This window comes from Serinus canaria, chromosome 5, assembly GCF_022539315.1.
Source record: "Serinus canaria isolate serCan28SL12 chromosome 5, serCan2020, whole genome shotgun sequence".
In the NCBI taxonomy this organism is placed as follows: Eukaryota; Metazoa; Chordata; class Aves; order Passeriformes; family Fringillidae; genus Serinus; species Serinus canaria.
The window spans coordinates 25,731,942-25,753,522 of record NC_066319.1 but is presented as its reverse complement, the minus strand read 5'-3'; the positions used below and the strand labels follow the sequence as shown (position 1 = coordinate 25,753,522).

Here is a 21,581-nt window from a genome sequence, read left to right as displayed (position 1 = left end):
TTTAGGTTAAATGTGCCATTTGGCAGAACACTAGAATAATTTGTTTTGTATCATAACTTCCTTAGAGTGAACTCGTTCAATGCCTACAGAAAAAGAACTCCTTAATTTGTCAGTATCACATGTTAGAAATACAGTTTGCTTTCAAAAAGTTACTGAAGACTTCACAAGCAAAATTCTTCAGGAGCAGCTCCTTTGTGTTTTTGTCCAAGCTGAACTGTAATCTGTAATTCCTTTTTTTGTGCTAGAGCCACTAGGATCTGGTAAAGGGACCCCTTTGCAAACAAGAATTAGAAATAGAGGGTTAGAATGGACCCTGTGGATCAGAAGACTGTGTTCTTGGACATAAGTGATAATGTCTTGAACATTCCCTTCACAAATTTATAAAACTGCTCTTAAGATCTGATTTCTTGCCAGCACTACTACCATTAGAAAGCCATTCCAAAGCCTCATTGCACTTACACCAAAGTAGGAGTTATTAGTTAATTATAAGTAATATAACACTTCTGTGGAATATTCGGAGCAGAGGAAGGTCTCAGTGTTCAGTGTATGACTGCAGTGCACTAATGTGACCCAGCCATACAAGAGGAAAATCCAGAGCAGCTGGCAAGCAATGCCCGCTCTCCAGGTGAGCCCAATATGGTGATGGGACAGGGCCACATATCCCTTCTTCCTGTCAGCAAAGTTGTAGAAACTAGATTACATTTACATCACAGTCATGATGCTGCCTAAGCAAGGGGAAGCAGAATTAGTACAGCATTGGACTTCCTGTTTTTCTTGGTAGTATCGAAGAGAGAATGGTCACGCTCCGGAGAAGGTGGGAGCAGCTGATTCAAAGCAATGCCAAGCGAAAACAGAGGTTGTTGGATTCCCTACAGCTACAGGTAACTGATACTGCAGATTTGGTCAGGCATCTGTGAATTTGGAATTTTATCCTTTGTCTTAATATGAGACAAAAACTCAAACTGCTGAGCATTCCTACTACAGCTTTCTCTTTGGCTGTGGGACAGAGCTTTGTTTTCCAGGGAACAGATGATGCACTGGCAACAAAACTTACAAACCTATAACCGTAGAAAATTTTTAAAAAATAGAGGAGATTCTGAATGAAAAATATCAACAGAATGCTTTGTCTGCTGGTTAAATTTATTCTGCTCATTACTTACTATTGTTCTGGGCCTTAACAACCTAGTACAATTAATCAATGTTTTGGCACCAAACAGTTTCTATGTTGAGGTATGAAGTTATATTGGAGGATTTGTCCTCTTCTGGCTAAAATATTCTATCAACAATGCTAAACTTCACTGACAATTACAGGCAACAAATTAGTAAATGTGGTAAAAAGTGGTTATGGTGGCTTAAAACCTCATCTATAATTCAATATCATACTTCTTCATTAGTTAAATCAATTTAATCCTGTTTGTTTTCTGTAAGGAGTTTAATCGTGACGCTGCTGAGCTTTTGATATGGATGGAAGAGAAGTACAAGATTGCATCAGATGAATCCTATCGAGATCCAACAAATGTTCTACGCAAGCTGAAGTGGCATGAGGCTGCTGAGAAGGAAATGTTGGCTAATGAGGAGCACTTTAGAACACTGATAAAGGTGAAGGCAGCTTTGGAGCTGTTTTCCATCTTGTACCAAAATTCATAGATGCTGACTGCTAATAACATGATGCACTTTGTTTCTCCAGAAAGGAAATCAACTGATTCAAGATAACCATTATGCTGCAGTTTCTGTCCAGGAGAAGATGTCAGAGCTTCAGAAGAAGTGGAGGGAATTGTATGGCAAGATGATAGAGCGAGGTGACAAACTGAGACAAGCTGGACAGCAGGAACAGCTCATGGAACTGCTGCAGGTCAGGAAGTCATGAGCAACAGAGGGGAGGAATGGCCTAGGAGCCTGGTTCCTCTGTTGTGTGGACACCACATAAAAGAGAATACCATCCAGACAGAAGTGGTTCTTAAGGTCTCCATTTTGTCTGCAGTTCCTGGAAAAAAACTCCAATGTTATACTGTCCAAGCTAACTTCAAATTTATGAGCACGATAACAGTGCCAGGAAAGCTTCGGGCTGTTGAACTCGGGCTCAACACTGCATCTGTGTGGCCATCCTGTACAGGGAAAACAACCCAAACTCTGTAGGGGTCAGTGCTATGCAAACATAACTGCTTGCCTGGAGGCAGTCTGGGGCCGCAGGCATGGCGCTGTACTAAGCACACAGTCACCCAGTCAAATTTTATAACAAGGACAACATGCTGTGAAGCTGTTTTGAGACCATTATGAATGGAACTGCTGTTGAATTATAGTCTCAATCTGAAGTCTTTGAAGATTGTCTGACTTTTTTATATTATGTTGCTGAAGATATTTCAAAGAGACTGTTTTCAATGATGTGATTTAGTGTATCAGGGAGAAGAGTACTCCAAAATAGTTTGCAAAACAAAATATTCCCAGAAAATGTCTCTTGGAGACATCCAGACATCATATTACCAAGAAAGGACAATTGGATTTAAAAATTGTGTCCAGGAAGCTGTCATAGGAGGGGGTGAGTGTAAGAAAATGTTGTTGAAAAGACAGTATGAGTGTGCTGTAATCTTTTCCTGGCAGGATGCCAAAAAGAAGATAGAAAAAATCGAGAAGGTTCTTCAGGAATCTGAGACAGGCCATGATTTGCGCTCTAGCCGTGATCTACTCAAGCAGCACAGACAGCTGGAAAATGAGACACGTGAGCTGGCAGAGAAAATGAATGCCATTGTATCTCATGCAAGGAAAATGGCCACCAATCACTTTGATTCTCAGAGGATTCTGGATGAAACACAGAAATATCTGAAAAGGTACGGTGTCCCTCTGATTTTTGTTCCCGTCCACCTCTTGTGGCAAATAGCATTTTTTATTCTACCTTCTAAAAATTCTATTGGTTGATTGAGATTAACCCACATTCAGAAAAGATTTTTCCTCCCAGATGGAGCACAACTGTGCTTTGGTCTGCACCTATGCAACTGCCTGTTGACCCACCTCAACCTTTATGACTGAACATTGCTCCTTGCCAGCTGCACTCCTCCTCTAGTCCCTTTCTTATCCACAGGTCGTCCCCTGCTTTGTAAGAGGTACAGTGATCCAGCACTCAATACATCACAGGACAAACCTAGGACTTTAAAAGTGTAAATAATTTTTTTCTCTGCTTACATTTAGTGTTATCCTATAGGTCTGCTTGCCAAGGGAGCCTTGTATGTGCACCCAGTACTAAACATTGAAATTTAATTGCAAAGAAGTGTCCAGTGCTTCAAAATCTCCATGATGGTGTTGTAGCCTAGTTCCCTTGGCAGAATGAGGATAAAGCTTTGTTTTAACACATCTTTAATGGATGACCTCTAGGTTTGAGTCTTTGCAAGCACCTCTTTATGAGAGGCGTAAGTTGCTGGAAGCTGCTGTGGATCTTTACGAGTTCTACCATTATCATGACATGGAACTGACCTGGATCAATGAGCGCTTGCCTATTGCCCATTCCACCAACTGCGGGAAGTCCTTGGATGGGGCTCAAAACCTGTTGCAAAAGCACAAGGTAACTCCTTTAATCAAGTGCTTTATGGCATGGTTACCCGCTGCACTTCACCTCAGCCTACAAACCTGCACCCGCCCCTGCACCGTCAAAGCTTCCAACGAGTCCATTCACTGATTCCAGCTCTGGTCCAGCTAAAATGGTTCAGTGGATCGACACAAATCAGCAGAGTGGTGATGATTTTCAGAACAAATACAGCATTCCTGTCAGAACTGAAAAATTTGTCATATTGTGGAGTATTATTAATGTGGGAAATTACATAGCTCTTTCCATTAAAAAAGGATAAAAAACTAGTGCATTTGACACCAAATAGAAAAAGAGTAAACTAAATGAAACTATTGTACTTTTCTACTAATGGTTTCATTATACTCTATATTGAAATTTGTGCATACTGGATTTTCTAGGAGAGCATATAACAGCCATTTAGCAATTATCTTAAATCTCTGCAGATTTTAAAATGGTCTGAACAAGCTACAGCCACTCTATTTATAAGGACAGGTTAATATTGTTTTCTGGGGAGTTGATTCTTTGCAGCAGCTCCTCACAGCCAGAGCAGTACCTCAGCTGCCCTGCACCACAAGCAATGCTGGGTTTTGCAGCACCTTCACTGCAAATTTCATGAGAACGTTTATAGGACCGGTGGGGAGGATTTATGGAGCAGTAGTCCAATAGTTTTCATGGTACTGATGACAGTGCCTCCCTTTGCATCATCCTCCGCATCCCCCATCACCAGCTCCACAATTTTTTCTGATTCCCCCAGCTCTGTGCCTCGTGCTGTGATCTGCTCCTTCTCCCAAATCTCCCTGGCTGCTGGACAGGGGAAGGGGCAGGAGCATGGTAAGAGTTTGGTGTAGGGAAGTTAAGGGATGTGTGCTGCTTCCTTACACCCCCTTCCCATCTCCCTCGATGCAGTACCAAGAGCAGAGCATTATGTGTGTGGGGCTGGCACCAGTGACTGAGGCTGCAGGTGTGGTAGGAATAAGACAGTCCTGGTGTCCACTTGCTGCACTCTGCCCACTGTCACCAGGTGCCAGTTTTGCTTAGTATTAGGAGCACACAGAATTTACTTCTCCTCACATATCTTCCTTTATTCCTATTTTTCCTTTTCCCTCATTCCCAGGAACTGCAGGCAGAAGTGAATGCCCACAAACAGCAAGTGCAGCGGGTCCTGGATAAAGGAAAGATGATGATTGTAGACCGGCACCCATCATCTCAGAAAATAAGTGAGAAATGCCAGGAGCTTCTGACTGCCTGGCAGGGCTTGGAGACGTCCTGTGAGGAAAGGATGAAGCAGCTGCAACACTCAGTTGGCTTCCAGGAGGTACAAATTAAGCAAAGAGCTTTCACAGTAGCTTCTTCAGACAAATAAGAGGACCAAAATGTTAAAGTGAATAAAAAGCCTGCTGCCCTGCACATTCCCTTGGGTTCTATACCCATCCCACATAGCTGTGCCCAGAACACACATCTCTCCTAGTAGTAGCTCCTTTCTCTGTGTCTTTACACAGTCTCAGGTTTAAACTTATTGATGTAATGAATCCTGAACTGTCCCTTCATACTGGAGAATTATGAGATGGAAATCAGAAAAGAGGGGATTTCTTGTGCTATCCATTCTTTACCTGTTTCACACAACAATTTTCCAGGCAATAAAATGATACTGAGGAACAGGTACTCTCAGATACTCTCAGGAATTCTTAGGAATTTTGGCTTTATTCTTCTCAATAGGCCTCTGGACCTTCATGCTTAGCCTGTTTTAAAAAAATAAAATTAAAAATGGCATGGAAATATTTATATCGATAATCCGAATTTTCTGTCATCAGTGGGTCATTCAGGAGTGCAGTTACTCAGATGGTACATGCAGCTTTGTAGGAATAAACAGCATTTGCATGGAGGTCACAGGCAAATGCTGTTTATTCCTACAAAGTATGTTCCCTGGGGTATTCGATCATCTGGCCTTTATTTCCTCTGTATGTGAACACACTTGTCAGAACTGCAAACTTTATAAAGCCTGGTTCTTACAGGGATTTGGACTTCTCAGGCAGAGGAAGGAGAAATGTCCCACTGATATTATACACTTAGTTATCCTGCACTGAATTCTTCCATCTGTGATCTCTTCATTATTTTATGATTTCATTGAATTAAATATTAAATAAAACATTACAGCAAGCTTTACAGTGCACCATCTATTTAGAATTTCTTAGGTCAGAAAAGAATGTCATCAGTGTTATGAAAGTTGAAGCTCATTTATTTTCTCTTTAACTGATAGTTTTTAATGAATACATCAGACCTGGAGGCTTGGATAGCAGAAAAATATCCACTTGTGACAAGCAAAGACTATGGTAAAGACGAAGATGGAACACTGAAACTCATCAAGAAACATAAGGTATTTCTCTGCCTAAGTTCTCTGGGCTAGCCTGATCTTTTGGTCCCTCTGCAGTCATAAAATTGTTTGTCTTATTGAAAGTTGAGTCCCCAGCCATCTCAAGATTTTGCATTGATATATGTCCACATGTGGATAGATTGATAGAAGAGATCTGTGCAGTTTACTAACTTGGTTGGTAAAATGTAGTTTGGGGAGAAAGAAGAATGGTGAATATTTTCATATTCCTCTGAGGCCAAATCTGACTATCTGCTTTTCTGTTTCAACAGATGCATGCAAGAGCCTTGTAATTTTTTCCTAAAATCAAAGACACACATAAAGTATTAATCCAGGAATATTTTTCTCTACCTAATGACAGGGAATTCTAATTGTCTTTATTCATTTAATTAGCTTGAATTTCTGTACTTTTTTTTTCAAGTGTTGCTAGAAAATAATTTAAAATTAATGGGGTCTTGGAAACGTCATGTCCTTCCCAAAAATATTTCTTTTTCAGTCACTACACCCTAGGCTGTTCACAGACTAGGCTATCTCAAACAACTGACTCTCAGTTCACTGTTTTCCTTTGTCAGGCACTGGAGCATGAGATTGCCATTTACCAAGATTTGTTGAAAGAACTGAGCGAAAGTGCCCAAACTCTTCCCCTTGTGGGCTCCATCCAGTATATTGAGGTTGATGCACCAAAGGAACAAGTTCATTCAAGACTCCAGGAGCTACAGGAGCTAGCAGCAGCAAGGTATAAACCAGAACTCCCCCTTGGATCCCAGATTAGATTCAAAGCCCACTGAAATCAATAAAGGATATCTCCAGTTACTTCACTGGACTTTATATTCATCATATTATAAATAATAAATTCATTATAATTATAATGCTGCTATTAACTTTATTTTACTTCTACAATTTCAAAATTAAATTATATTATCTCCTCTTTTTTCAATTATAATTAGGAAAATGTTTGTTTCTATATTATAATCCTGTGCATTTATGGGCTTTTCATTTTATTAAACAAGACTTATAGAATTTATTCAAGGAGTTTTGCTGCATATTAAGGATTTGGTATTTACCAATTTCCTATTTATCTTTAATCATCCTCCTCTAAAGTGACTTGAGGTGACAGATTCTTGCTTGCATTTGTGGTATTTAGAATCTGCTATCAATAGGAAAAAATGTTATTAGAATGTTCCCTTAATGTTACTTGAAAAATTACTTGATTTTTACATATTGTAAGGGAGACAATAATGGATACACTTACTTATATACCCAGTGACTGTGCTAGTATAGGAAGGCTCTGACTCCTGAATTAATAATTTACTTATAATTTCCCTTTCTTTCTGTTATTTTTACAGCAAGATATTTACAACAGGACAGTTGGCTTGTACCAAGGATTTTAACGCTTCTAGTTTGTTTTCAGAAAGGAAAATGTGTCTGAACAACTTTGATTTTTTCCCCACAAAAATTTCACTCAGAAAAGGAAGAGGGCTCTGCAAGTAGAATAAAAAATCTGAATACTAGAATAATTAAACCTTTAAAAAAATCTTGGTATTTTACCTTTCATTTTTAATCTTGTTAACAGCTGACAAAGTAAAAGCATCTATAGAAAAACCTGTGAATGAAAAGTTCAGAAAAAGATACAACCTAGAAATATCAAAAGACTTCTGTTTGTTGAACCCAGAGACATTTTGTTTCCATTTGCCTAAATGTTAACCTGTGTCTTGTGGTGCCTTATTGTTGCTCAACAAGTTACACCTCTTGAGATGAATATTTGGAACTCAAACTGGGAAGCCAGATTCTTCTTTCCTGCAATATTTGCAGAATGGCAGGCTGACAAATGGAAAATTTATCTATTTTTTTGCTGTGGAAGCCCTGTAACATGTCTGGGTGAACTATAAAGTAATCTGGACCATTGGAAACATGTAACAGGTTGGAGCAATTCTGCCAAACAGGCACTATGAGGATTGCATCCAAAGGCTTTCATGGCATCTGCTTTCCTGATGCTCAGGAAATATTTATTCTCATTTTCACAAGCAATTCAATTATCTTTAGAAAGACAGATCAGGACAGATTTTTAAAAAAATAAAGGGGATTATTTCTCATGGAAAGAAAATAATCCAACAAAAGCAATAACAACAAACCCCAAGCAAAATGTAAAACAGAGCAGAGAAAGAGTTTGGATAGGCACAGTGCTCCTCTGGGAAATTCAGCTAATGAGATGAGAATGACCTGGCTGACAGCTGTCATTCTACAATCATAATTTCCAAATCTGAGAAATAATCAGCTCTTTTGTTACAGAGAATGAGTTTTGATGGTGAGAGCTTTTGGGGATTCATTGGAAGAAAGTTACTGATAGCCCTTCTCTTATATTATTAATTATATTATCTTGTCCCCTTCCCCCAAAAGAGGGAAGAAGCTTGATGAAACTCTTGTCTTGCATGAGTTTCTACGAGAATATGAAGATCTGGAAGACTGGATCACTCAGCAGAAACAAACAGCCAGCTCTGAAGACTATGGAAATGATTATGAACACGTTTTGGTGAGTTTTTGGAGTAACAGATAAAAAAATCAAATAAATTGTATGTATTAAGACTGTAAACAGATACTAAGGTTGTCCTGGAAAACTTTAAAGGCAGAGTAAGAAGTAAGTTTAAATAACTGGAAGATGGGAAGAGAAAAGGGTGAAGTGAATGGGGAGGATTGAAGAACAGGCAGCATTGCATCCTGTTACCATGAGGGCTGAGCTGTCTGAAACAACTGCATGCTGAAATGTCTGCACCTTCAGAGAGCAAATCTTTTCTATTTTTAATAAGTAGATATTTCAGTATGGTATCCATTGTGATTGCTGATATACAGACCTCTCAAGGTATATCTCTTCACATGGCATTGAAACCAATCTAATGTCAGCCTGTGACAAATCACTACAATTCAGCCATTGAGAATCTTAACTTTTATAATTTATTTCAAAATAGCTTAAAATCAGACTACATTATCCATTTACAGTACTGAATACATGTTTGCATTCACTAAGTAAAACCACATAATTTTACAATTGAAATTCATTGTATATAGAATGTTTTTTTCTATCCCCAGTAATAATGTTTATGCCTCCCATCTGCATCACAAACCTGACGCTTTGCTAGGAGTTTGAAGCTCCTCATGGCCTTTGAAGGTAGAATCCAGTAATTCTCTGCAGTTTGTCCATCTCTAAGTATCATCAGCTTATTACCTGTTTTTTGTCTGTGTTCTGATGAGCAGGTATGTTTGGAAAAAGAGAGCACTCAAAAGGGATTTTCTCTTTATTCTTGTTTTCCCTCCTAAAGCAACTTTGTGCCAAATATGATACATTGCGGCATCAGTTGGAAGCAACAGGGAAAAGAGTTGTGGCTTTCCAGCAGCTGGCAGACAACTTGCTGAACCAAGGGTATTCTGAGTCCTGGGAAATTCGGCAGATGCAGAAACAGCTAAGGTAGGAGCCTTGTGCTAGGTCTAGAATGCTTTGTCCTTTCCATCTGCGCTCAAGGAACAAGAAACTAGGAAGAGATGAGTCATGTCCTCCTGATTCTCTAACTGCAAACTGTGTAGTTTGCTCACAGAGTTGCTTCCAGCCTCATTTAAAAATAAACATCATCTACTTGCTGTTCTGGCTTCTTGTAAATTGCATTGGAGGTGCTTTACAAGGTGAACTTCCTTTGCCCTTTGAAACGGGATCACCAGCTGAAAGGCTCCGAGTTTAGGTGCTTTTTATTGCTTCTTGTTTTTCAGTTTGAATCCCATCACTGCTCTGCAGAATAACATTGAGATGCTCTGAGCTTCTTAGTTCTGGCATCAGTCCAAACTGGCCCAAAAGCGAAGCATGTCTGCAGGCAGCTGTGGTCACCACAGTGTAAGAAGGACATTAAACTGTTAGAGAGTGCCCAAAGGAGGGCCAGGAGGGTGATGAAGGGCCTCGAGGGGAAGCTCCTCATGTGAGAAGTGGCTGAGGTCACTTGGCCTGTTCAGCCTGGAGAAGAGAGGACTGAAGGGACACCTCACCGCAGTCTGCAGCTTTCTTGTGAGGGGAAGAGGAGGGGCAGAGGTTGATCTCTTCTCTGTGATGACCAGTGACAGGACCAAGGGAATGGCCTGAAGCTGAGTCAAGGGAGGCTCAAGTTAGATATTAGGAAAAGTTTTTTTACCCAGAGGGTGGTTGGGCACTGGAACAGACTCCCCAGGGAAGCAGTCACAGCACCCTGAGTTCAAGAAGTGTTTGACAAGGCTACCAAATGCATGGTGTGATTCTTGGTGTGCAGGGCCAGGGGCGGGGGGGGATTTTAATGATTCTTGTGGGTCTTTCCAACTCAGGATATTCTATGATTCTATGACTCAGTCCTCCAAGTACTGCATATCAAACCTGAAAAGTGCAGTTGAAGGGGGAACTCTTAAATAGGACCTTTTCTTTAAGTTCCTGGAGCAGATAGGAGGACAGAGTAGGGTGAGAGACATGCTGCCATCCAGAGAATCATTCCAACAGAATGTAAAAGCAGGAATTAAAAACTAAGCAATAACAGATTTTGCTTTCAGTATTTCTTTAGACTGTTGGTCTCCTTTATTCCCAGTTTAAATGTTTTGCATTGCTCTGTTCCCCACTCTACCTTGAAGGAACTCTTGGGAGGAGCTGTTGGAAATGACCAGTTTACGAGGTGAGCGGCTGAGAGATGCTGAGGCGATTCACAAGTGTTACCAAGATCTGACAGATGCTCTGGCCCATATTGAGGTAAAAATTCATAGGAAAATCTCATATAATGCAAGCTTTATTTCAGCTTTCTTTTTTATGAAATATTCTTATGATTCTCAGCATTCTTACTGCTGACTTCAAAAAAAATCTCAATAAGAAGCCAGTGTGATTATTCATAGCTTAAAGAAAAACTCCTGGGTAATCCTTACACACTTGATTGGTTACCTTATGAGAATCACTGGTGAAACCAGGTGGAGCTGAAAGTGCTGATCTGTGGGAAAAGCTGAGAAGATCAGTGCTTGCACTAAGGTGCCTCACAGTGCAATGCATACAGTGATGTTGTTTGCAGTCATCAGGCCTAAGAAACTACTGCCTTACTGTGGTGGTTCTTTGTGCACTGTTGTAGTTTTATGTGTGCTGAAGAACTCTCCTCTGAAAAAGGCATTTGTTTGGATTACAGTGACCATTAGCCTGGAAAGTTGTCAGGCAATCATGTGACCTGATGTGAAAAGCTGAGCCAAAAATCTTTTCCTCTCATTCCAGTGCCCAGTACTGGCAATAATTTCAAACAGTTCCAGCATGAAAACTAGGGGAAGAAGTCTCCTGAAAAAATCTTCAGCCTTCTGTTTTATCTGAACATCCTGAAGAATTTCACAGAGAAACCACATCCTTGCTGTAATGAGAGGTGTGGTTTCCCTAATGCAGATGTTTACAGGAGGCAGTGATCCAAGGGGTTCCACTGTTTGCAAGGCAACAGGGCTTTGTTTGGTTACATGTGATGAATTTTCTACTTGTTTGTGCTGGCAGAGGCTGCTCTATTCAACCATGTTATTCCTGTTTTCTTCCCCTGTCATGAAGAGAAAATCAAACATAATATTTCACCATTTACCAGCTGGGCTTTTCAGAACCTGGTGCTTATTTAACTTCAATGATGAAGCAGTTAATGCTGAGACAGTGACAAGTAAGGGTTCAAAAACACTTCACAGACCAGCTGTTGGTTTACCCCCATGCTGAGTTTGGTCCAGGCAACCACTTCATCCTTCTTGCATTGCATCTTGTTAGTAGCTTCCCACCAAGGAGGGAGAGTAGTCGTCTCATCCATCCCTTCCTGTGTACCCTGGTCAGAAGCCTACCAGGGAATGCTGTTCTCAGAGGAACACAGTACTGGAAGATCTTGCTTAAGTCACCAGCTCCAATGCCATCATAGTACAGGCAACTACAACATGCACCTCCTTTTATAGCACCTTACCAAGCCTCATTGTTGGTATCCCAAACTAGCCTGTGATTCTGTTCTAGAAATGCAGTTTTTCAATAGTAAGAAACGTTCTGCTAATTTTCCCTAAACTGACCTGGAACAAATTTCTAATAATTTTAGCAACAGTTCAGTTGTCCAGCTGAAATGTCTTTTCTTTTTGCATGCATTTCCAAGGCATGTCTGGGTAACAACTACATCCCTTCAGAACCTTTGCCTAATTTAAAAAATGGTTACGTTTCCATTTGTGCAGTGCTCCCTCCATTTCTCTCATCTTTACAGTAATCTTTCTTGAGTGTCTATAACCAAAATTTTATCTAAAGATGGTTCACAGGAAGACCACCTGTATCTCAAAGAATGGACTGAAACTGTTTCTTGTTAATGCTACTTTTAAGAATTCACTGTCACTGCCATAGGTATTCAAGACTGATTGCTTGTAAGATATTTTCTTGTATTGTCTAATCAAGGAAAGACACAAACCTTCATTTCTAACAGTCTATTCGAATAGTTTGGCCATTAAGATAGTTTGGCCAGAGATTTTCTGGCTTCCTTTTATCTATCATAGTTGAGTAACTCAGAATGTCCTCAAGTGTGCAGTATGAGTTAGAGTACCCAATATTATTTAATGGAGGCTTGTAGTGAGTTTTGATTGGAAAGAGGAAAAAACCAAAGCTTTCTCTGATTTCTGCTTTCTAGGAGAAGTCCAAAAGTATTCCAGATGTTGTTGCTAAGGACATGAGAGGTGTGCAAGCCCAGCTCCGGAACCATGTGGCCTTGGAGCACGAGCTCTCTGGGAATGAGCAGCAGGTAATGGCAGTCATTTGTAGTCTTCAATGTGTAGCTAGAGTTCAAGTTTCCAAGATAAGCATGATAATCATTTGGTATTGTGAACCAAATTATTAAAGTCTCTCACAGAAAGCCTGGAAATCTCTAGTGATTTCCCTTAATTTTCTGGTTTTTTATATAGTCAAGGTCTGATGGCAGTGATAAAGTAGGTAATTAAAACTTTTCAAATAAGGCACATACTGTAATAACTACTGACTATTGAAGTTATTCACAGGGATATTTTTGATCATGGTTTGAAATGTAGGATTATGCTAGGGTTTGTGATATGCTTATTGTCTTCTTCAAAGTGTTCCAAGTGATTACAAGGAAAAATCCAGAATCAGTTTTATGTGCAGAGAAAAGTAATATTGGTACAAATTGGGCTGTGAGAAAAAGGATGGTGCTCACAAATATGTAAATGTAATGTAAATAAATGTAAATTTTACAAGTATGTAAAATTTTCTGAGAACAGGTACCTTGTATATGGGAAACCTGATTGGCTTCAACAAACCAATTAAAACTAGCTTGAGTTTTCACTCTTGTATAATACATGTAATAGTATACACAGCGTAGAACACAGCGTGAGATTACTGAGATTACTGAATTTATCCCAGTATTACTTATCAGTGGCCTCAAATATTTTGGCCTTGGGGCAGTGACATTAGAATTGATCCCATCAACTTCTCATTACTTTCAAGGGAAAAAAAGCATGAGACATGCATGAAGAGAATGTAGTCACAGTTAACCTATATGATCAATGAGGAAAAAATTGGTTTGCTATTACTTGCATTATAATAGCAATTATAATGCTACTTTTATTATTCATATAATAAATGGTGTAGTAAAAAAGGGAAAACAAATCTGCATCTGAAAAATCACTGTTGTGATGAGCCTTGGCAAACACTGGATGTCACTATTACTCCATAGAACAGACATTATTGAAGTTTTTGCTTAATATGAGAAAAGTTAAGTCAGGAAATGTTGCTTGAATTGTATTTTCATGCACAGAAAAGATAGCCCTTATCAGAAATTTTCTAACATTAGCAGGATCTCCTTGTTACCCTCTTCTTTCACCCCCTGTGCACAGCTGCAGGAGCTGATCCACTCTGCAGAGCAGGTGCTGCCCCATTGCTCCAAGAAGCAGGTGGAAGACCTGAAGGCAAAGCAGCAGGCAATAGTGACCAACTGGAAGGCCCTGAAGTCCAAAGTGGAGCAGCGCAGGAGGCTCCTGGAACAAGCCTACAAGCTTTATGAGTTTCAGGCACATGTAAGCACCTCTGCCATTTGTCCCTCACGGCTCAGGGAAGGTTGTCTCAGTGTGTGTGAGTCAGAGGTGCACTTCCAAGCTGGAAAAGGCTGCAAGTGCTCTCTGTGTTATCAATCAAGCACTTAGTGCTCGTAGATATTTAGAAAGGTGTTCGAGGATAAGGATCTTTTTTATAGGATAAGGATTTTTTTACCTTCGGTAATAGAAGCTTCCATCCAGAGGTGTAAGGAATAATTGTCAGCTGTCAGAAGCAGTCACTGCTTTGCAGGACTTTTCAAAGTAATCTTTTCAAAGACTTGAGTAAGAGTGACAAAAAGAGGTGTTACTGTCCCATTTATAATACATAAAAGTTTGCTCTCTCTCAGGGCATGCAATAACCCTTGGTTCACTTACCTTATTGAACGTATCAAATGCAACTCACTGATTTTTGCACTAACCTCTCAAGCTGCTCAAACAGGGACATGGATGTGTCAGCAGAACATCAAAATCAGCAATGCACAGTTGCTTTGTCTCCAAAGAACTCAGCAGGTCACTGAGCTGTGATTTGCCATGGAATGCTTTGCAAATGTCAGTCAGTAGTCTCAGTGAAGGCACTTGAGCTACACCACTGCAGATCAGTAGGTTATTGCTGCAAGCTCTGCAGGTGCAGAACCAGCAAGAGTATCCCCTTGTATCATGAAGGGAATTGCCAATGTAGATTTCAAGAATGCATTTACATTCTTCTATTCTTGAACTGGTTCAAGTGTAACTATTGTGTCAATTCAAAATTCTTCTGGTACTTCACATTCTGCTTCCATTTTTAGTGGGAAGCAGGGAGTGTCCAGAGTATGGTCACCTGGAAAAAACTTGCTGCAAGTTTTTCTTTGGGCTGTGGTCTGGGATCAAGACTACAGCAGAGTGTACATGGTTGGTTTTTTTAGCATGAGAGGCATCTGCACATTCAATTAATCCACTTTAAGTCTCTTATAAGTGTTTAAATCAGCATTACCTGTCATATTTTAGATGAAGAAATGTTATATGGTTAAAGGATGTTTATGGCAGCTTGGGGGTTTTGAGGGTTTTCTTGGTTTGTTTTTCAACTGTTACAAGTTCCATTGTCATGTGCAGAACTGTTGATGGGTAAAATTAGTGTGATTTTACTGATGTAGGTGAAAAGTTCATTTCCCCAGTCTTTCTAACAGTATTTAGGACTGATAGGAAGAACAAGGCAAACTTTTAGAATGTATTTTTCTATCATAGATATTGGATTCTTGAAGTCTTCAGCCTGGAGATATTTTCATCAGGAGGTGGATCTTGGTGGATTTGACCATTAAAATGTAGTCACACAAATCCATCTTGGTGGATTTGACCATTAAAATGTAGTCACTCAGAGTTCACTTCTTTATTGATTTACTTCCTTGCTTACATCATGGATTTAATTTTTCACTTCAGATAAAAAATGTTGTCTCCATCTGTGGGAGTGTTATTCTAACACTAAATATTCTAAAATATTCTATTTTATTGCTGTAATGATGCAGAACACCTTTGGTTTGAGTTTTGTCTGAAATGTGTGATGCAGCCTGTGGTCTGAATGACAAATCTATAGCTTGTGTCTTGCTCTGCCAGTGTGTCCTTTGATCTTCATGACTCTTGACATCATAAAACAAAATGCCAAAGCTATGTAACCATATTCTCAGTGATGTGTCTAGACAGGACTATGCCTCAGGCAACTCCCTGTCTCTTTGGTGTCAGGCTGATGGCAAAAAGTATTCCCAATCCTCTCTTCTTACATGACAATAATTCCTGAAGAAGTGAAGAGCTGATTCTGCAGTTTGGTAAGCCTGTCTTCCTGCCCAGATGGGACAAGGCAGGATCATGCAGCCATGGCTAATAACCATAAGAATTTCAGAAACTCTGCAGTAGGTTAGAGCAGCTTTGCTGCAGAATATCACCCAAACTGCTGAATGCAAAGAGGCAAATTTGCCTTTCCTCTTTCTGCTGTGCCAAGAGGTCCACAAATTTAATGCTAGTCACAGCTGCTCCAAGAACTTTCTCATTATATTGTTCACATGCAGTCCACAGGGCTCTTTCATTAAAAAATTATGCACAGATTAAGTGAAACAAAAAAAAAAAATCAGTTTTCATAAAATGGGAATTCTGCACCATCATCTAGTGTACCTCCTTATACCCCACCAAGTACAATTTTAATGTGACTAAATAGCAGAGCTGAGCCTAGCTGGCAACACACAGCACAGCAGAGGGCTTCAGATCTTCCATGGAACTTTGTCAAGGGTGATGAGTGTGGACACAGACTCAAAGTATTTCTGAATGATCTGAGGCTCTTAATTTGAGGTTTGTGCTAGTATCTGCACAATCAGAGTCAGGCTCTGCTTAGGAGTTTCCTCCAGAGTGATGCCTGCTCTATCCTTAAATATTGCTGGCAGTGGTAATCCCGTAAATTCTCATTGGCTCTTGACTTGTTCCATTGCATTATATATTTTGAGGCTTATGGATTTTTTCCTAATGCTTAGCTCAAAGTCTCAGGGAGTTTTAGACATCTGCAGTGCCAAGTGCAATGTCAGTGTCTACAGTGACATCCAGGTGTGTGAGTGAGTTAGTTCTACAAATGGAAATTATGCCAACAGGTGTGTGCTACCATGGGCCCCTTTAAAAGGACCACAGTCTTTTTAAAGAGTCACTTAGTAGCTGTGTTTGCTGGCTTTAAAAAAGCAGCATCTTGGCTTTAAAGGCTAAGGTCAAGACCCCAGATTGGCCAGTTTCAATTTTGTGGTGCTTTTCTGAATTTTTTCCTGGCTGTCTTTACAAGATTTTCAGGATATGAACAAAAATCTATGGGTAGAATGGAGCAGCCAAGAATCTATTTCCATTACATAGTTTCCTTCAGTGAAAAAGCCAGTAATCATTTAAAAGCTAAACAAAAAAAAAAGAAAAGTTTTCTGCAATAAAAGAGAATTTTTCTTCCACATTTACTATTAATAAAATAAAATATATTTAAAATACATTTTATAAAACTGAAAGACCATTTACCATCTAAAAACTGAATAAAATAATCCTGACCTATTTTTATCATCATTATATAATCCCTTGTATATCCCTTACAGTCCTTGTTTTTACCAACTGATATAACAGCAAAACTTCTACTGCAGATTCAAATAAGATGCCTAAAGTTAGAGACTGTTGAAGGTATAGAATCAAATGGAGAAAAAGACATACAGAGAACAACAAATTATTTTTACTTGTACCCATTTCTTCAATCACAGTTTAAAAATAAACCTCAGGGATTTTTTTTAGCATTTTCATGCTCATAATTGCTTCACACATTTTGAGTTATTGCAAATATATTCATTGGTTCATCAGATTTTGAAAGTAAACTAGCATGACATACTTGTTCCTCCCAGTCTCAGTCCTATAGTTCCACACACATGATATGTGTGTGCAATTTCTTCTAAACTGTGATTTACCCTTTTCCCTTTTTGTTTTTCGCCTGAAAATTCTCACTCTCATTTTAAAATATGTGCATAACCTAATTTTCAAATAGACTTTTATAAGGAAAAGGTTTTCACAGAAATTCAGGATGACCTAACAATGGTCACATAAATGTAGGTTTATCCTTTATGAGGGAATAACACCAGAAAATACTTTAATAAAGATGGATTAAAGGGCAATAAATGAGATCATGCTGTCACTGATGTGATATGAGAGTTTGATTATGATACTACAAACCATGTAACACAGTATATAGGAATTCCTGCAGTTGTGTTATCCATCCTTATAAAATTCATAGAAATACTGCAAGCACTAATGAAATATTTTATTTATCTATCATTTTATTACGTATTATTCACTTAAGTTGAAGAGTCAGCCTTAGATTTTCCTGCCTGCTAACCTAAGCTTGAGCCTTAACCTGAATTTTCATATTTTCTGGGGTTTTAGGTGTGGGACTATTTCTTGTGGACAGCAGAAATAATAAGGGAAATGAGAGCCAAGGAGTCTATTCGGGACATATCTACCAGCAGCCTGAGACTCACCCAGCATCAGCAGCTGCTGGCAGAGATCGAGGCACGAGAGGAGAAGCACAGTCACGTTGTACAGCTAGGACAGTCCCTCTTGCAAGATGAGGAAATGCCATCAAAAGAGGTAATTGAAACTCCTCTGAGCTCAGTCATGCATGTTCAGCACTGGACCCCAATGTGACTGTGATTCTGTATTTTATCACACTGTGAGATACAAGTCTACACCCACCTTGTCCCTGTGCATGGCCAGCCTTTGCCTCAGTATGTGACCTGTCTTGGGCACAAAAACGTCTGCTCCATTTCTAGCTCCAGCAGCAGATGTGTGGAGGCATCTCCTGAAGGCTCCCTGCAGCAAATCTGGACTTTTCAAGAAGTTCACCATGTTCTGAGCCACTGAGTCAATTCTACCATCTTCCCAAACTGGATTTTCAAACAAGTGTTACACTTTGTATTACAGGGGTATACCCACACCAGGACAGTCTGGACAAAATCCTGTCAACCAAAGAATAAAAACACTCAAACATATGAGAGAGCTTAAAGATTGATTGAAACATTTTCTGTAGAAAAAAATTACACTAGAAAATTCACACTAGTAAAATATACTCCCTGGAAATGAAAGATTTAAATCAAAATGTCATTTTACTCAAGATAAATAGCTTGTAAGATTCCCACAGCATTTATTTCTTTTCCAGTACCTACCAGCTCATTTCTCCCTGATAATTCATTAACATGTCTCTTGAATACCTTCAGAAAAATGCAGAGTTTGTGCAAGTTACTCTCCCATCTCACCAAGCTATTTCCTGAAAATTTGCTGAATATTGCACTCTATGACTACAAATCTTGCTGACTTTAAAGTCCTTTGCCTGTACAAAAAGGCAGGAAAAAAAATCATTCATAGAAGGCCTGTGAATGTACAGTGTTTGAAAGCTGAAGTTGCATGAAGTCTAGCCTTGTGGCATGAATTCACTGACTAGAAGAATATGCTATGTTGATAATTTATATTTTAATATCTATCACATAAAAGTTTGAAGTGCTGTAATAGCACTCTTAATGCTTAAAGATAATGAAGAATTAGGATCTGATTCTAGAAGTGGCACTTTGAACAGTTACCTTTCTTTGCTCTTGGTTTGGACTGCTATGTATGCTGTAAGAAGCACTTCTCCATTGCAGAAATGAGGCACCTCTGATTATCTCTCTGCCCAAACAGTAGTGCTAGAACTTGTTCTACTTTTTTTTTTTCTGTTTTAATAATTTTGTTGCAATTTAGAAGGATTATCCACCACTCCACTTAATCCTCTCTTCTGTCATTTTACCTGGACTATGGGATATAAAGACCAACACAAGTTTTTAATTGGAAATTTTTTTCAGATTCAGCAGAAGCTGCAGGCCTTGTCGGAAGAGAAGAAAAATGTATACAATGCATGGAGACAGAAGAAGGAGTGGCTGGAGAAAATACACCAAGAACAAATGTTCTACAAGGATTGGGATCACCTCGACATGCTCCTGAACTCACAGGAGGTGAGCAAATTATAAACTTGAAATAAGCAGTTAAAACTCTTCCAGCATGTAAACCCTTTCAAACTAAAAAGGCCACGGTGTTCACCTACAGCTTGAAGTCCTTGTGCCTGGGTACAGACAAGACAGTCTCTTTTATTGGCATTGTTTGTGTTGTGGTATCACTTGGAGACTGTAGCAATGTGCAAGAAGCTCTCCTTTCTCATGGGGCTTAGGTGTGGAACAGAAACAAGTAGATGATCCTTGCCTGAAAGATAATTCACTGCAAATATACCTAAGAGGGAACATATGAGCATCACAACAGAAGAGGGAGACAAGAGTCCAATATAAGTCCAATTTACAAACAGATCTCAGCTTGCCAGCTGCTTAACCAGTGGCAAATTTGGTAGGATTCAAACAGAAAGGAAATGTTAAAGAGGGTTTGAAGGGATTTTACTTTGCAGGTGTTGCTGGAATTCTCACCTCAGGCTGAGAGTTATGCTGGGAAAATGCAACTAGTGGAAAATGCATGTCAGCAGTGTGAGCTAAAACAGAAAAGTGAATTGACTTCTCAGTTCTGCAAGGGAATTGATAGGAGTAGAACAACAATGAACAAATTTTTAAGGAGTATTAACTTCTGTTTGATGCAGTTGAGAAAAACTAGAGCTAGTGAAAAAGACTGTCTCATGAAAAAAAGAGAGCAGATATAACCAATGCAAAGAGAAGCAGGATATTCTTCTTATCAGCATTTTGCAGCTCTTGAATTAGATTTTTTTTCACTATTATTGAATTATATTTTGTCTTTCTTGCACTTTCTTTGATTCATGTAACTATTTTAAAAGGTTCCATTTCAAGGTCTGGCATTTGCTGTTACAGAACTGAGTGCAGTCACTCTGAAAATTCATGATTTGATGGATTGCTGCAATTGGGCTGAGGCTTGGCACACAAACCACATCAATGGGTTGCAGGTTGCCAAACTGAAGGATTGGTGCAATGCTGGATAAGGTTGCACTTCTGGGTCATTTTTCATTAAGGAAGAATAATTCTTAATTCTCCAAGACCACTGAGAGCAAAATATAATGGCTTTCATTTTGTACTGAGCTCTGTTTTCCACCCGCGCTTTGCCACTGGCACTAAATCCTTTTGGAAACTGACTCTGACCTGGGCCATGCAGGATACTTAACCCTTTGTGGCACATGGGCCTGGAGCTTTCTGCTACTCCTTCCTTGAAGGAAATGCATGTCTGCATGGTCCTTTATGGTCAGGTCTTTTGGTAAGTGTGAGCTGCGTTCTGGCTTTTGTGACATGAAGCAGAGAGTTTCACCTAGGTGTAAAATATTACATAGTTCTGCTCACTATTTGTTGCCTGTACAGCATATTACATGATTTGCATTATATCTACCTCAATTCCCTACCAAGCAGTGGTACATCTTTGTTAAGCTCCTGCATAGGAGCTTATCAAGGAAAATGTAAACACTACGAAAGTTTGGCCACTGCATTTTTTCTCTTTTCATTAAATGGATATCAGCCAACACACAGAGGCACTATCACTGCAGCATCTTCTTTTCTCTATGTAATGCAGGGGTAAATGTGTAGGAAGCCACTGTGGGTCAGTGATTTTTTTGCCCCTCAATTGTGAGTCCTGGTTGCAAAAGTCTGTATTACTCATACGTGAAAGGGTATGAAAGGGTAATGCACCTGGCATTTCTGGTATGGCCCCAGCACCTTCTCTACAGGTCAGTGGCACTTCATTTCACTTCTTTGTTTGGATGAATTTGCCATTGCCATGGGCTGTGACATAGACTGCCACAAAAGGGCTAAGTGTTCATCAGAAGCTATTCTGATGGTGAGATCAGAAACCAAAAGTTTCTTCAGCCAAAGCAAAGTCTGAGAATGAAGATTGTGACCTGGAGGACAATGAAGAGCAGTTCTGTTATCAGAATCTTTTCCCCACAGTATCCTCTCTGTGAATTTCCAGGGAGTCTGGTGCTCAGTTTTCCTCACTAAGTATCCAGAAGGTGGAATAGTAAAGTGAGGGTACTTGGCTGTCCCTTCCAACAGCTCCTCACACAGACCACACTTTACAGTCAAGCTGTCT

At 39.5% G+C, this 21,581-nt stretch overlaps 2 protein-coding genes across 4 annotated transcripts in view; one reads left to right on the top strand and one right to left on the bottom strand.

Annotated features, from left to right (window-relative positions):
- MAPKBP1 (mitogen-activated protein kinase binding protein 1) overlaps positions 1–21,581 on the bottom strand; it is a 529,170-nt gene that overhangs the window by 288,835 nt on the left and 218,754 nt on the right. The gene's annotated exons all lie outside the window — the stretch shown is intronic.
- Positions 1–21,581, top strand: part of SPTBN5 (spectrin beta, non-erythrocytic 5) — a 96,207-nt gene that overhangs the window by 26,620 nt on the left and 48,006 nt on the right. For all 3 annotated transcript variants that reach the window (XM_050975224.1, XM_050975222.1, XM_050975223.1), the window contains exons 23-37: positions 782–881; positions 1,429–1,599; positions 1,688–1,852; positions 2,599–2,825; positions 3,367–3,553; positions 4,671–4,871; positions 5,814–5,930; positions 6,497–6,660; positions 8,322–8,454; positions 9,239–9,384; positions 10,557–10,671; positions 12,581–12,691; positions 13,797–13,976; positions 17,910–18,113; positions 19,358–19,507. In XM_050975224.1, the coding sequence (XP_050831181.1) occupies positions 782–881; positions 1,429–1,599; positions 1,688–1,852; positions 2,599–2,825; positions 3,367–3,553; positions 4,671–4,871; positions 5,814–5,930; positions 6,497–6,660; positions 8,322–8,454; positions 9,239–9,384; positions 10,557–10,671; positions 12,581–12,691; positions 13,797–13,976; positions 17,910–18,113; positions 19,358–19,507 (2,371 nt within the window). The remainder of the gene's footprint in view (positions 1–781; positions 882–1,428; positions 1,600–1,687; positions 1,853–2,598; positions 2,826–3,366; positions 3,554–4,670; positions 4,872–5,813; positions 5,931–6,496; positions 6,661–8,321; positions 8,455–9,238; positions 9,385–10,556; positions 10,672–12,580; positions 12,692–13,796; positions 13,977–17,909; positions 18,114–19,357; positions 19,508–21,581) is intronic.